Here is a 16,691-nt window from a genome sequence, read left to right as displayed (position 1 = left end):
ATGATAAAATAATAATAAAGTAACAAAAATGCATCGCTACAATCCTCAACACGGCAAATTACGCGGTGCTGTAAATGAAAAAAAAGATGTAAAGTAAGCTAAAATATTTAATCAATGCCCTTCAAAGCAGCAAGAGGGAACAGGCAGCGTTGACATTGTTGGTGATGGCATATTATAATTGTCATCATCATCAGCCATGATCAATGCACTGTTGGACAAAGTCGTTTTTATGTCAGATAAGGACACAACAGTGTAAGTAAACATTTCCTCCTGCACTTATTTACAACTTAATCGTAATTTAATTAAGGGTTCCAGTAGGTAAAAAAACCCATCCATAATAGAGGTTGTTTTTGGGTTAGATCGCGTAAATATATAAATGTGTCGTTAAAACCCGCCACCACCCGACACAGCCAACTAGTAAGGGTTGTCACGTATGTCGGGTGGTGGCGGGTTTTCACGACACATTTATATATTTACGCGATCTAACCCCAAAAAACCTCTATTATGGATGATATTGGTCGCGAAAGCCTACCATTTGTTAAACAAACAAAAAACAAGCACGGAGTGGTTTCACGGGGTTAGTCGTTATCGCTTTCACAATGAACTGGCAATTTACTTCCACAGGAATCACATAATTTAAATCAGGGTTGACGTCTCCGTTCAACCATATACCACTCTACTACCAAGACCTGGGGCCTAAGTACCAAATGGCGTAGACCAAGATTTTTTTTTTCCAAATTCTAATTCCACGTGGGATAGGGCATATAGGCGAAGGGGGTTTGCGTAACTTTCCATTGGATTGTTGGGGGCAGTAGCGAGCAACCTTGAGTCTGCCTTGCGTCCACACAGACACACACCGTTACAAACATTCACGCGGACACACACGTCCACACTCACCAATGTGTGTGTGTGTACACACGCGCGTGCACAATTGCGTACAAATATTTTCCCCACACATGTGTACACTGTCCCAGATAGACAAAGACAGCATCCCCCCCCATAGAGCATATTAACAGACTGATATCGAGCAGGTATGAAGGCCGACATGCTACACGATACACACGTACATAATACACACACTCTCTCTCATGTACACACAAAGACATTCCTGCATACAACAAACCGCCATTCGTCACTAAGTGACGATGACATCACCACGGCACTTGTCCCAAGCTAGATGCACCTTTGAGGCCACTTGAAGTGTTGAAGGCTCGTTGGTAGGAGGTCATGGAGGAGACTCAGGTGTCATGGGTTGACTTGACTGAGATGACTGGCAGATCTACCGCCTGTGGTCCCCACTATGCCAACTTGCTGCGTGTTTTTAGCTCCTGAGAGCGTAGCTCCTCCGCTCTCCACTGTTTCTTGAGGGCGACTGCCTCCAACTGTCCACTAGCGTCCTTCATGAGCCCCCTCCACAGAGGACGATTTTTAAACCGCTGGTAACAGTCAGCAAGTCCAACAAGCTCCACATCCTTCTGTACCGCATCAGCTCCATCTATTCTGTAGCTAGTGACACGCCCGTTTAGCCCCTTTTGCCCGGCCATACAGAAGCTGCTTGGGTATGTGGTGACTTTGCATGCGGGCAACATGACCCAGCCAACGCAGCCTTGCCTGCCGGAGGAGCTCACGATGGACTCTTTAAAGGATCTATGGTCTCCTAAACACAATCCAGTCTGCTTAAACCCAGGATGGATTGTAAGCCAGGCAGCCTGAATGGTTTAAACTTTCGCAGATGTTTCTTTCAAGGGCTCCACGTTTTGCAAGCAGAGAGGAGGGAGGGCATAACTATGGCCAAGGAGATCCAGAGCTTCGTATGGAGCTTCCACACAGAATTACGCAGATGATCACAAGTTGATGCCACTTGACTGATTAGGAATGAGACCTCTGCTTCAAAACCAGAGCTGGTTATAAGCACAATACCCAGGTATGGAAAATTCTCCATTCTCTTCACAACCGCCCCCCATCACTCATGGGGAGTGGAGTGAGGGAACGATTTAATTACGTAAAATACCCAGGCAGATGCTTTGTTTTTGTAGGGCTGATAAGGCATAGGCAACGCGATTGCGTATCGGTGTTCGTCAGAGTACGGGCGGCAAAATCTCAAATTGAAACCGGTAAAAATGTCATCCATCACAAACATCTGTGCAGTATCTGGGCCACATTGTCCGCGCGTCCGGAATAGCCACGGAACCGGACAAGACGACCGTGCGTGTGTGATTGGCCAGCCGCCAAAGTCGGTGGGTGAAGTGCGCAGCTTCCTCGGGTTTGCGTCTTATCACTGACGGTTCGTTCCGCATTTTGCGACGATTGCCAAACCGTTACATGCTTTGACCGCTAAAAAAACAGAAGTTTCAGTGGAGGGAGGAGGCCGCGTTTGTTGCGTGATCATCTTGCTAACGCGCCTCCCCTCGGCTATCCAAAATTTCTCCCTGCCGTTCGTATTAGATGCGGACGTCAGCGACACGGGCATAGGAGCTGTCTTGTCCCAGGTGAAAAACGATGGAGAGAGAGTGGTCGCGTATGGTAGCCGCGTGCTGTACACGCAGGGAACTTTTGGCCATGGTATATTTCATACAGCAGTATGGGCCATATCTTCACGGCAGGGACTTCGCTGTGCGCACAGACCATGCGGCTCTCCAATACTCCTTGCGAGTTGACCAGCCATCCGGCCAGCTTCCACGCTGGCTGGAAATACTGCACGAGTACTCGTTTAAGGTAATCTCCCGAAAGGGTCTAAGAGGCACTGCAACACAGATGCCCTGTCCCGCCTGCTGCTGAGTGTGTGATGCGTGCGCTCGACTGGTGCTGCCAGGTGTAAACCACCTGCGGCCGGGTCACCGCAAGTTGTGGCAGCGTGAAGTCACGCAGTACCAGCCGAGGTGGTCACACCTAGGGACAGCACATTGGGCACTTACGCACGCCGAGTGGGGACGGCTGCAGGTAAGAGGACGTGACACTTTTGAAATTTCGGCGCCGCACCGAGGCGAAAAGCAGAAATTCTGTCACGACGGGAGTGTCCCACATAGTCCTTCATGAAGGAGTTTTGATGAGGTGGTAGGGTGACGCGGGTGGTACACAAAAATAAGTGAATGCACCTCGGGGTCCGGAAAACGTTGCTGATGCTACAGCGAGATTTTTATTGGCCGGGTATGTCAGATGATGTGTACCACCTGGTTAAGGGCTGCACTGATTGCGCGCCGCAAACCACCGTTGAGAAAGGCTCAGCCTCCATGGCAGTCCATCCCCGTGTCCCGAATTAACGAGCTGGTTGCGCTTGACATTCTGGGGCCGTTTCCGGCTACCAAAAAGGGAAATAAATTCCTCTTGGTCGGTGTGTAATGTTTTTTTCCGGTGGCCAATGGCTTGGCCCCTACCAGACCAACCAGCCGCATCCATTGCCGATGCATTTTTGCATGGCTACGTGATGGACAAGGGAGCGCCTGAGCTGCTTCTCACGGATCAGGGGCGGAATTTCTCGTCGACACTGCTGCGGGAGGTATGCGATGCTTTGGGCACCAAAAAGATCAGAATGTCGCCATACCACCCTCAAACGGATGGCATGGTAGAACGCCTGCACAGGAACACACATCCATGCTCTGTCAGGCAGTTAATGAGGCACGAACAGACTGGGATTTGCACGTCCCAGGGGTCCTAGTGGCATACAGGATGGCCTCACATGCCACGATGGAATTTTCCCCGTTCTATCTTATGTACGGGCGAGAGAACGAACCCCCCTATGGAAGCTCAATTGGGCATGGCTTTAGGGAAAAAGAAGGTTGCCATGCCTGTGCCCATGCAGATCATGCTTGTATGATTGTCCGGGGCGCGTGAAGCAGCGAGGGAAAATTACGCCAAAAAGCAGGCTGCAAACGAAAAGAGCGCGGGGCAGCGTCAGTACGCGCTCCCATGGAAAATTGGGGACAGGACTTAGTTGCACTACCTACCCCAAGTTACATAGGCCATGGCGAGGTCCCGTTGGGAGTGGTGGAAATTAAAAGGCCACACTGTGTGCGGAAACAGGCAGGGCGTCGCCGGTAGTTTGTACACCCGTCACGTCTGAAGCCCTATGTTCATCCCCAGATAGACAGCTCATCCCCAAGTCCCGTACGGCCGGTGTCTCGTGTTTCCGACGAGCCGGGGCAGCCGGTCCCGGAACCTGTGCTTCAGAAAAATTGCGCTGTGCCGCCCAGAGGATCCGAGCCTCTGAAGCCTGGAAATTCTCCCGAAGCCGCCTCTTGCGAAGGACCGGAGGCTGGAGCCCGGTCAAGCTCTTCTGTTGAGTCCATTGAGCCATTTGTGCAAGTCCCCAGAGCCCCAAGAAAAGCGCCGGCAGGTGACCAAAAGCGGCAACTGCGGTGTACAAAGAGTACACACGCCAGTGAGCGACAGTATACGCGGGTGGGGTCCATCTGGAAGATCCTGGAACCTGCTAGTGGGTTCGAGAAGTGGGGCGTGGCCAGGACGGAGCGAGGCCACGCTGCTAGGATAAAAGGGGCCGAGAGCCGTAGCTCGAGGCTGTTTGTGGTAATCGGATTGTCTCGTCACCATCGTCGCTGCCGTCTTCATCATCGCTCGACGTCGCGCTGCTAGCTAGCCTGCCAGCTACCTTAGTCAGCGCCGTCGATGTTAGACGGCTAGTGTTGTATCAAGTGTGTGTGTGGTCGAGATCGTGCCTGTGCAATTGTCACCTCTGAAGTCCTGCACTACATTTGCATCCTCGGGACGAGCCACAGCATCTTTTTACATCATTTAACCTTTAGAAATAAAGCAATGCAACGATCTTGATTTGAAGCTTTCGTGACTGCAGGAATCCACACTCTTTGGTTCTTTCGGTAAAGTCACGTAGGTAGAAAAATAATAGATCACGATGATTTGATTGCAACACAAGCAATCGTTATCAGGTGGGACAACCACGGCAAGAAAAAAAACTGCTGAAGTAGGCGAGATGGCCTGCCAGCACTGAACCAATTTCTCAACCACATCAATTCCATACACCCGTCTATCATATTCACCATGGAAGTGGAAAAGGATGGCAAGCTACCATTCCTGGATGTTTTGATCGAGAAGAGACCTGATGGCTCGTTGGGACACTGTCTACAGGAAAGCCACCCACACAGATGCCTATCTAAAGCCTGACTCCCTTCACCATCCAGCCCAGAAGAATTCCCTCATCAAAACACTACACCATAGGGCACGTTGCATCTCTGACCAGCATCACCTAGCCAGTGAGCTGGAGCACGTACACCAAGCCCTCAGGATGAACGGATACTCGGACCATACAATCCGCAAAGCTGTCTCCCCAGCCATGCGGAGACAACCTTCTGAGGATCCAACCAAAACCATCACTTTACCGTACATAGCAGGTGTTACCAAAAAGATTTCCAAAATCTTAAACAAACACAAGATCCAGGTTCGTTTCAACACAGTACACAAAATCCGTGATTTGATCCCATCTTGTAAAGGATGTGATTCCTGATATGCAATACCCTGGTGCCTACAAACTGAGTTGTGGTTGCGGCAGCAGTTACATTGGGGAAACGAAACGACATGTCTCAGACCGCGTCAGTGAACACAAGGCGGATCTGAAACACGGTAGGACCAATACCTCTGCCGTTGCCGATCATTGTTTTAACCCAGTGGGCTCACACGAAATTGACTTTTCCAAGACTAAGGTACTCTGCAAACCCACCGGCTATTATCAGAGATTTGTTCATGAAGCCATCCAGATATATAAACACAGACACAACTTCGACAAGATGGGTACAAACTGAGCAATCATTGGAAGGAAGTTATTAACTGTGATGTTTCCATCCTACCTGCCTATGTCAGCTGTTATTTCCGACTCTCTGTGTGTCTTTCTCTCCCTCTCTCTCTCTGTGCATCTCTCTCCGATATCTACTCCAGTGACCCGGGTGCTGCTGCGGGGTCCACTTTCTGCCCCGCCTCCTCCCCCCCCATCTCTCTCCCCCCCTACTGACGAGGCCTACACTATATAACCTCGTGCCACGGCAGGTCTCTCGCCTACTTCAGCAGTTTTTGTCTTGCTGTGGTTGTCCCAACCTGATGACGATTGCTTGTGCTGCGATCGAAACGTCGTGAACTATTATTTTTCTACCAACGTGACTTTACCGAAAGAACCAAAGAGTAATGCAACAAATTGGAATGAACTAACAATGTATATACGGTATATTCATCGCCACGGGGAATGTATAACTGGATGGCTCGCCTGAATTATGGGAAATCGCAGGATTCTAGAAATGCAGTCTCCACGTGTCATACTTGATTTTGAGGTCTCCGAGTGGACGATCGATGTCCAAACAGGGTCCCTAATTTGCTGTCCCACTCCACAACACAATAACACCGCGCACACGGAATGAGAACTCACCATGAAGCTGACTTTGCTGTAGGTTACCGAGTTCTCGTTTTCCAAGGTCCTGGGCTGTTTCTGTGGTAGAGTGCTGGGGGCTGTATCTGTTGGGTCGGGTGATGTGTGAATGGACAATTCTAAATTAACGACAGTTATAATTGAACACGATCCTTCTAAGATACAAAAAAAGCATTGCAAAATGTGTCTGCGGTACTCTATGCCGCACTGAACATAATGCACAATTGCACAGACTTCTAATATAAAATAGTCCGGCGTTCCGTTTGTCCGTTGGTCCATCAACTAAATGATAAGAGCCTTTCAGAATTCCTTAATCCAAAAAAAAATTAAAGTGGACCCCCCACCACCTAGATGTGGGGGTAAAAAGTTGATCCAACAGATTTACAAAATTGGCAGAAAACCACCACCCCCCCCCCCCCCAAAATAAAAGCCCTCCATAGGAGCTAGAATAAGGCAGTAGTAGGCGGCTGAAATTTTAGCTATTTAACGTTCAACTGGAAAAGACATAAACAAATCAAATATCGAACTTTTAATACAGAAAATGCGTGAAAATTGTAACTATGCGTTCGCTGTGAGATGACAACCACTTTTATACATTAAGGTTATTCAGCTCTGAGGTATACACATTTTTGGGATATACTGCGGGACGAAATATATCTCAAAATATCGGGAATGGGGAAAAGGCTAGGCGTTAACGTGTCGTCTTGAGCGGTGTATTATTATTGTTGCGCAAGTGACCAAACAAATATTGACTTTCAGTGTCCTATAAATATTTAGAGATACCCCAGAGCATGCAGCCACGACTGAAGGAATATAACCCCAGAAAAATGCGCCGTTAATGATTTAAGAGGAAGGCCTTGGTGCAGTTGCGGGCCCCTTCTAGGGGGCACTTGACACGCATGAGGAAGTGGTGTCTTAGCAATAGATATCGTGGGGGGCCCGGGGGGGGGGCAGGGGGATTAGTCAACATTGAGGGGGTCTCGACTATTGAGCACCTCCCCCCCGCCCCACTGCAATTCAGCCCTCAAGATTTAAGGATAGTGATTTGATTCAACGATGCTTTTTCTCACATTGCGTGCTGAATGTGGCGTAAGAATAATGAATATGAATAATAATAACAGTAATTACGAATCCAGGCAAGGCAAACCGAGTACAATGGATTTCTTTCAGGAGGGTCCCTGGCTTTCGACCCAAACAATAGAATGCGTGTAATTTTAACGTGTTTTTGGCCAATGTATACCTGTTTGCACAAGGCGAGAGGAAACAACCGGAGCAATCGGAGGAAAGCCATTTTGCTGGCAGGGGCAACACTCCCTCCCCGTAGAAGATGGAAACAGATGGAGATTAGTCGACATGCTCTCCCCCCGCCTTCCCTCAAGTCAGGGTATGGGCACCTCGACAACCCACGGGAAGGAAAATCACACAGGTACCCTGTGTGATTCAACAATGTATTCTAGAAACCACAGCGCTTGATTGCAACGGTGGCGCCCCGTCGTTGAATTGACGAATCGTTAAAATACGAGGAGACGTATGGGGGGGGGGGGGGGGGTGGCCCTCATCATAACGCGATGTTGCTTTGTGTGTGGCCGTCGATACAAGGGTACCGACCTCGCCTCGAGCCCTCGGACAATGCGCAAACTACTCCCCCCGCCCCTACCCCGTTATCACGCTGTGCTTGAGGTGTCTGGCAACCTGCCGAGCGCTCAACACTGAACGTTGCATCCTCGCCTGCTTCGCCATTCCAGGACGCTATGCGGCCCTCTTGGCCGGCGTCACTTTCAGAGATGAGGGGGGGCTTTGTAAAAAAAAAAATTAAACCTGAGCAGGTCCGACTCAAGACGCGCAAACAGGGTAACAACCAACGCCTGAAACTGTGCACTCGCCTGATAATGTTGCACCGTCGGCTGCTGGGCCCGCACGGTGCAGCCCTTGGGCACTGGAAGCCCCTTTGTTGGCTTTTCGAGGCTTCTTTTCCACGTTGCTGTACACAGCCTCGTCTGCAGACACCCTGGTGGGCTTATCGTACCCCGTGTCTCTCGCCCTCTGAACCACGTCTCGTGGGTTTGCATCCGGGCTGCAGTCGTTGACGGATGGAGGTTGCGCCGATGACATCAGTTCTGGATGCAGGCACTCGCGAGGTCGGCTTTGCTTTGCTTTAAGAATGAAGAAAAGCGAGAGACGAAAAAAAACCCACACGCGAACCAGTTCTGAGGCTGTCTGTAAAACGGCGACGCACAGTGCGTCGGACAGACGGGACGGGCATACGCAGGCTGGGGACGAGAACAATTCCTCGAGGGCAAAGCACGTGATTGTGACAAAAAGGATCGCTTCTTCCGCCATGCCTTCTTCGCATGCCACACGTGACAACCACCGAACTGCACGCACGCAACCCATGTCGGAGGCCATCGGAGCAGAACGAATCTCGCCACACTTAAGTCCCTGTGGTACGAACAAACAAAGCTGTTGGCCAACGATGGCCATAACCGCACCGATGATGCCGAACAAAACGTGAATCTGGAATCCACTTATCTCGTTTTCCCGCACCTCCGATTAGCACGGTTGGCTGCGAACAGCCCGAAAGAAGCTCAACCTACGCACAGAATACGCTGGCGGTTGTCTAAAAACAGCTGTGTGTGTGTGTGCATGACACATGTCGGTGGTGATGTCACGTGACATGCAAGGCATTCTGGGAGGACCAAATAGCATGGTCATTATCGCACCATTTGCTCTCTTGACAATACTGAAGATATTCGATTTTTATTTTAGCGGAATTTCAAACGTTGCCAGAGGAAACGTTTGTGATATTTAACCCTCGACCCAGAGGTGATAAGTTGAGGGCAGAGAGGAGACGCGTTTTGACACGTGAACAATTGCAGTTCGTTCACCAACGCTTTAAATCACATTTCTAATGAATATTGTATCCGCTTAAAGTTTGGCTTTGCAATAGACACACGTGGTTAAGAAATATGTATGGGAAATACCATCAGAAACATTGCATGCTCTGGTGGGTCCTTAAATGAGCAGAAGGAACTCACAATGGCCGAGGCAGATAAGGCAAACGACTACCACAATGTTGCTTAATTTCCTTTTTTGGGAAAGATAAAAACAACCTCGCTAAAATGTCCTTCCTCATGTAAACCACCCATCATCAACATCATCCATGGTCAATCCATTGCTGGATGAACCCCTCCCCAAGCCACCGTCACGACTCATAATGTTGCAATGTACCAATCCACATAGCGGCCTACGCGCAAGCTCATTCTCTTGCTCCATCTCCACGGTAGACGTCCTTGCAGGGGCAATTCCATGCCTTGGCTGCCACTCCAGTATTGTGCTTGACCATCGTCCGTCATCCCTTCTGGTAATGTGTCCGACCCAACCGTCATGGATGACGTCATTAACCTATATGTTAGAAATCCTCTGGAGCTGTGAACTTTTAAATCTAGATTGAAAACATTTCTTTATAAATGTGTTTTGTGGTTAGTTTGTTGTCCTTCGCCCCCCCCCCCTCACCTCCGATTTAGCACGGTTGGCTACGTACGGTGCGAAATAAGTTCAACATACATAGACTCACACAAAGACCCATAGACTCACACATAGAACCATAGACTCGCACAGAGTACCATAGACTCACACAGAGACCCACAGACTCACACAGAGTCCCATAGACTCACACAAAGACCCATAGACTCACACATAGAACCATAGACTCGCACAGAGTACCATAGACTCACACAGAGACCCACAGACTCACAGAGACCCATAGACTCACACAGAGGCCCACACTCACACAGAGTACCATAGGCTCACACAGAGAACCATAGACTCACACAAAGACCCATAGACTCACACAGAGACCCATAGACTCACACAGAGAAACATAGACTCATACAGAGACCCATAGACTCACACAGAGTACCATAGACTCACACAGAGAAACATAGACTCACACAGAGACCCATAGACTCACACAGACCCATAGACTCACACAGAGACCCATAGACTCACACAGAGACCCATACTCACACAGAGTACCATAGACTCATCACACAGAAACCCATAGACTCACACAGAGACCCATAGACTCACATAGAGTACCATGGACTCACAAAGAGACCCATAGACTCACATAGAGTACCATAGACTCACACAGAGAAACATAGACTCACACAGAGACCCATAGACTCACACAGAGACCCATAGACTCACACAGACCCATAGACTCACACAGAGACCCATAGACTCACATAGAGTACCATAGACTCACACAGAGACCCATAGACTCACACAGAGACCCATAGACTCACACAGACCCATAGACTCACACAGAGACCCACAGACTCACACAGAGTACCATAGACTCACACAGAGACCCACAGACTCACACAGAGACCCATAGACTCACACAGAGACCCACAGACTCACACAGAGAAACATAGACTCACACAGAGACCCATAGACTCACACAGAGACCCATAGACTCACACAGACCCATAGACTCACACAGAGGCCCATAGACTCACATAGAGTACCATAGACTCACACAGAGAACCATAGACTCACACAGAGACCCACAGACTCACACAGAGTACCATAGACTCACACAGAGAACCATAGACTCACACAGAGATCCATAGACTCACACAGAGAACCATAGACTCACACAGAGACCCACAGACTCACACAGAGTACCATAGACTCACACAGAGACCCACAGACTCACACAGAGACCCATAGACTCACACAGAGAACCATAGACTCACACAGAGACCCACAGACTCACACAGAGTACCATAGACTCACACAGAGACCCACAGACTCACACAGAGACCCATAGACTCACACAGAGAACCATAGACTCACACAGAGACCCACAAACTCACACAGAGTGCCATAGACTCACACAGAGACCCACAGACTCACACAGAGTACCATAGATTCACCCATAGAGCCATAGACTCACACAGAGACCCATAGACTCACACAGAGTACGAAAGACTCACACAGAGACCCATAGACTCACACAGAGACCCACAGACTCACACAGAGTACCATAGACTCACACAGAGAACCATAGACTCACACAGAGACCCACAGACCCACACAAAGTACCATAGACTCACACAGAGAACCATAGACTCACACAGAGACCCATAGACTCACACAGAGAACCATAGACTCACACAGAGACCCACAGACTCACAAAGAGTACCATAGACTCACACAGAGACCCACAGACTCACACAGAGACCCATAGACTCACACAGAGACCCACAGACTCACACAGAGTACCATAGACTCACACATAGAACCATAGACTCACACAGAGACCCATAGACTCACACAGAGTACCAAAGACTCACACAGAGACCCATAGACTCACACAGAGTACTAAAGACTCACACAGAGAAACATAGACTCACACATAAACCCATAGATGCACACAGAGACCCATAGACACACACAGAGACCCATAGACTCACACAGACCCATAGACTCACACAGAGACCCATAGACTCACACAGAGACCCATAGACTCCTCACACAGAGACCCATAGACACACAGAGACCCGTAGACTCACACAGAGACCCATAGACACACACAGAGACCCATAGACTCACACAGAGACCCATTGACTCACACAGAGACCCATAGACACAGAGACCAATAGACTCACACAGAGACCCATAGACACACAGAGACTCATAGACTCACACAGAGACCCATAGACTCCTCACATAGAGACCATCAGACTCACACAGAGACCCAGGGTTTGTTGTCCTTCCCCCCGCACCTCCGATAGGCACGGTTGACTATGTATGATGCGAAAGCAGTTCAACATGTTCTCTAATCCATTTACAGCATTCCTATTTGTGCATACATTTCACTTTTTTTCTATATTCCGTGTTCATGGCCATGTTTTCTGAACCATGTGTCATTGCAGACAGTACACACGGATTCCTTAGGCGCATGAATACTATGTTACTTTTCATAATCAAGCTCAGCTTCCCAAAACATTCCAATCTGCGTTTGTCCACCCCTTAATTTCATATTTTTGATTGTGATCCACCTTCAATCGCTGTCCCGGGTTTCTCGGCTCTGTCATTTAATTGTGTCCCTCTGACAGCGATCTCAAATTGTTTGTCGAGCTAGTTGTACCTTTGCTTTGCTGATATTTTTCCAGATCCCAGTGTTACATACTTCTCTATTAGGTTCTTGTCGAGTTTTCTGCAGTTTATTGCCATTGGTGGACGTGACGGTGACGATATCGTCAGTCAACCGGAGATTTATGTCATGTTCTCTGCGTTCATAGTTATGCCTTTGTTTCTCCAGTGTAATTTTGGACAGGCGTCACTGTGAACATTTTTTTGCGCGATGGCATATCACCTTTGTCTTACTCCCCTCTTGAAATGTACTGTGAAACTTTCTGCCTGTCATTCTAGTGCGGCTCTTCTGCTTTATGGAAGTAAAAAAAAGGCCCCATTATCTGCAGTTCTTTATTATTAAAATGTCCCTCCCTTGATCACTGCTAATCCTACATAATACACGAACATAATATGACTTTGAGACAACCTACCGCCTACACATTCCGCAAGGAGTGACTAACCCCATATCTGCATTTCTCATCAACATGCTAAATTCCTCTGTTGATATGTAAACTCATTTGTCAAGGCTCTCTCCTCCTCCCACCCAGCTTAAAAGACGCTGCCAAGCTTAGCGGTGTTCATTAAGACGCTGTCTTTCCGACAGCTCTGTTTCTTCACCTGAGGACGGCTGCTTGCGTTGTGGCCGAAACGTCGTGAGAATTTTATTGTTTTATTTTGTATTATTTTATTATTTCCCTTCCACGTGACTTTACCCAAAGAACCAAGAATATCTTCTAAATGTTTTGTATTTCGGCCTGGGTTTGTGCGAGCTTCGATGATCAATACATTTCTACTTTAGACAAAGTGTATCTTCGTAAGTCTACAAAGGCTGGGCGTAATGATTAATTTAAGTTCATTGGTCTTTTCCAGAATCTGATTATTAGTATGTGGCCAATGGTGAAGACACCTCTTCGAAACCCTGTTGTTCGCTTTCTCATTTGTTTATTTCTCCGTTCCCAGTCATCTCGAGACGTGGGACTTAAGAAACCCGCACAATTGTTTAAACTGCCGAGCCAGAAGATGGAATCGAACTGGCGACCTCTGGATTGCAAGTCCGGTGCGCTAACTATTAGGCAAAGTGCAGCGATTCGCGAAAATATAACCGTCATTATTTGCTAACATTCTGTTGTCAGGGTTGTCACACAGTGCTGTGTCATGTTATTGTGCAAAAAGTGATCCCGTTTAAATTGATACATTGGAAAAGCATTTTGCTGCTCAGCAATTGGATCTGAGGAAGCGTGGAGTTGATCGCATTAGCTCGACGTCGAATTTGGGTGTGAGACTGGCGATTGGGAACTATCACGCCCATTGTACACCCCTCGTATTCATTTACAACCCTTTGTTCAAACATTTCTGGATGAAGGCCTGCCTGGTTATCGCACATTGGTGAAGGTGGGGGAGGATTGTGGGGGGGAGGTCCACATTTCGATTGCCAATAACTCTAGCTGCGGTTGGCTTGACTGCCAAACAAGGAACACACTACGCTATAAACCCCAGTAACCTGAGTTCAATTCCCAGCCATGGCTCGCAAACATTCTTTGCGAGTGATATCTGAACAAGTTAATAAAGGGGTGGGAGGGGGGGGGCCTCAACCAGCACTGACCAGCATGGCGAAATATGGTCAAACAACTCCCACAACTGACACAGCATGGCAAGGCGTTCATCTGGCAATGGGCTGAGAAATGAGCCGTGCGTTACTGCACACTCCTCAAATATGTGTGTTTCTGTACGTTGGTTGGAAGCAATTGCGAAAAAGCAGTGTACCCCTTCTCCGTCGTCGCAGAATGAGCAGTATGATAAGCAAAATAAACAGCACGCCCAATGCAACGACACCGACAGCCACCAGCATGACCATATCCAAGTGATCTGTGAAGGCAAAACAAAACACCCATGTCAATTCAGCCATTTGGATGGTGTTTGTGAAAGGGTGACAAGGCTGAAGCACTTCAAGTTATTGTCGTCATGCTCCTATGAAGATTTTGAAGGCGTTCATCACCTGTTGATGGATATAATGGTAGCGATGATCGTGGTATAGGTGATGATGAGGATGGTGATGATTATGGATGTGATAGTAATTAAGGGCGTTGATGATGGTGGCGGTGCTGATGACAGTGGAAATTATCATTGCAATAGAGGTGTTGATGATGGTGGAAATCATGGTCAGGTTGATTCCACTAACATTCCTGCGTGGACCAGTCGCCCAGAACTCACTGCTCTTGCGCAGATAAGAGGTGACGCATAATTTGCTGATGAATCTATTCATATTACCCTTGTGTGTTCCACAATGCTACTAGGACACGGACAGTAAAATGTGTGAATAGACAAAAAAAACAAGATCCAGATCTCCCGTCACCCCCAAACATCAAAGCGGAAAAGATAAGTACCACTTTCTGCACTGATCTACAAATATATGACATGCTCTGTATGAATGTGTTTAATTCGCCGAGTATCATAACGGACATCGAATAATCACAGCGTGCGATGCCATCCACTCCCGCAAGCCCATTAAGGACGCCCCGCTAATCGACAGAGCCTTCACTCAACAAGGTGAGTACCGCGTTGGAAAATCCTTGTGATATTGAGTTTTCATCACCTTTCTCTTCGCAATGGAGTGTGATAGTTTCCTGGAGCATTGATGGGAGGTTCACACCCCGGACAGAGCAAGGACACTTCTTTCCATCATGGTCTGCTGATGGCGTGAAGTTAAGCCTGCTTGTGATGTTGAACGTTCCATCTGGAAGCGCCGTTTCAGTCTTCGTGATCACTCCTCCGGTGATGAAATCCTCGCACCAGGTGATGTTTATCGAGCCCCTGGGGTACACGTTCGCTACACTGCAGCTCAGGGAGGCCGGCTGTCCAATCTCCAGCGCCGGCACATCTTGCTGTGCTAGCACGCTGCCTGGTACCGCTGTGATGCAGAGGCAGAGGCGTGGACATTAACGCACGTTCTAGTCTATACGATTAAACGCTTGCGACGTTTAGCTTAGACATTCACGGCATGAAGCCCACGAGTATAATTTTTTTAAAGAATGTTGTAGTCAGTTTAACACGCGGTAGGCTTTCGCGACCAATAGCATTCACAATAGCGGTGTTTGGGTGAGATCGCGAAAATATAAACCTTACTAACAGGCTGTGTCGGGTGGTGGCGGGTTTCACGACACATTTATATTTACGCGATCTAACCCAAAAAAAGCCTCTTACGGATAACGTTGTTAGTTGTTCACCCTCACAGTGTACAGAGAGTGCCCTTACCAATGACGAATGTTAAATCAGTAGGAGTGTATTTGTTTAACGTGGCCGACTCCGCTGCTGTGAGACGCAGGAGACCGACGCCGGGCCGGTTTGCTTTCCCATGGACCAAGAGACTAAAGCAACGTTCGTGTTTTATGTTTGTGTTTTATGTTTGTGTTTTATGTTGTGTTTTATGTTGTGTTTCATATTGTGTTTTATGTTGTGTTTTATGTTTGTGTTTTATGTTTGTGTTTTATTTTGTGTTTCATGTTGTGTTTTATGTTGTGTTTCATGTTGTGTTTTATGTTTGTGTTTCATGTTGTTTTATGTTGTGTTTCATGTGTATCATGTTCGTGTTTTATGTTTGTGTTTTATGTTTGTGTTTTATGTTTGTGTTTTATTTTGTGTTTCATGTTGTGTTTCATGTTGTGTTTTATGTTGTGTTTTATGTTTGTGTTTTATGTTTGTGTTTTATTTTGTGTTTCATGTTGTGTTTTATGTTGTGTTTTATTTTGTGTTTCATGTTGTGTTTCATGTTGTGTTTTATGTTTGTGTTTTATTTTGTGTTTCATGTTTGTGTTTCATGTTGTGTTGTATGTTGTGTTTCATATTGTTTGTGTTTTACGTTGTGTTTTTGTTGTGATTTACGTTGTGTTTCATGTTGTGTTTTATGTTGTGTTTTATGTTTGTGTTTTATGTTGTGTTTTATGTTTGTGTTTTATGTTGTGTTTTATGTTTGTGTTTTATTTTGTGTTTCATGTGTATCATGTTCGTGTTTTATGTTTGTGTTTTATGTTTGTGTTTTATTTTGTGTTTCATGTTGTGTTTTATGTTGTGTTTTATGTTGTGTTTTATGTTGTTTTACGTTGTGTTTTATGTTGTGTTTCGTGTTGTGTTTTAGGTTGTGTTTTAGGTTGTGTTTTATGTT

The 16,691-nt window shown here is 47.3% G+C and overlaps 1 protein-coding gene across 3 annotated transcripts in view; it reads right to left on the bottom strand.

The window, feature by feature from the left end:
* LOC116947064 (cell adhesion molecule DSCAML1-like) overlaps positions 1 to 16,691 on the bottom strand; it is a 38,385-nt gene that overhangs the window by 15,268 nt on the left and 6,426 nt on the right. For 2 of the 3 annotated variants that reach the window (XM_032962460.2, XM_032962458.2), the window contains exons 6-9: positions 15,126 to 15,440; positions 14,297 to 14,398; positions 8,269 to 8,538; positions 6,386 to 6,471 (exon numbers count right to left, since the gene is read on the bottom strand). In XM_032962460.2, the coding sequence (XP_032818351.1) occupies positions 6,386 to 6,471; positions 8,269 to 8,538; positions 14,297 to 14,398; positions 15,126 to 15,440 (773 nt within the window). Of the gene's footprint in view, positions 1 to 94; positions 4,351 to 6,385; positions 6,472 to 8,268; positions 8,539 to 14,296; positions 14,399 to 15,125; positions 15,441 to 16,691 lie in introns of those variants that run through there. The other variant, XM_076070490.1, reaches the window with a different exon arrangement.

Source organism: Petromyzon marinus, chromosome 29 (assembly GCF_048934315.1).
Source record: "Petromyzon marinus isolate PM22_M1 ecotype Great Lakes invasive population chromosome 29, UKy_Petmar_22M1.pri1.0, whole genome shotgun sequence".
NCBI lineage: Eukaryota > Metazoa > Chordata > Hyperoartia > Petromyzontiformes > Petromyzontidae > Petromyzon > Petromyzon marinus.
Note: the sequence above shows the minus strand (reverse complement) of the source record. Positions and strands in the feature narration are given on the sequence as shown.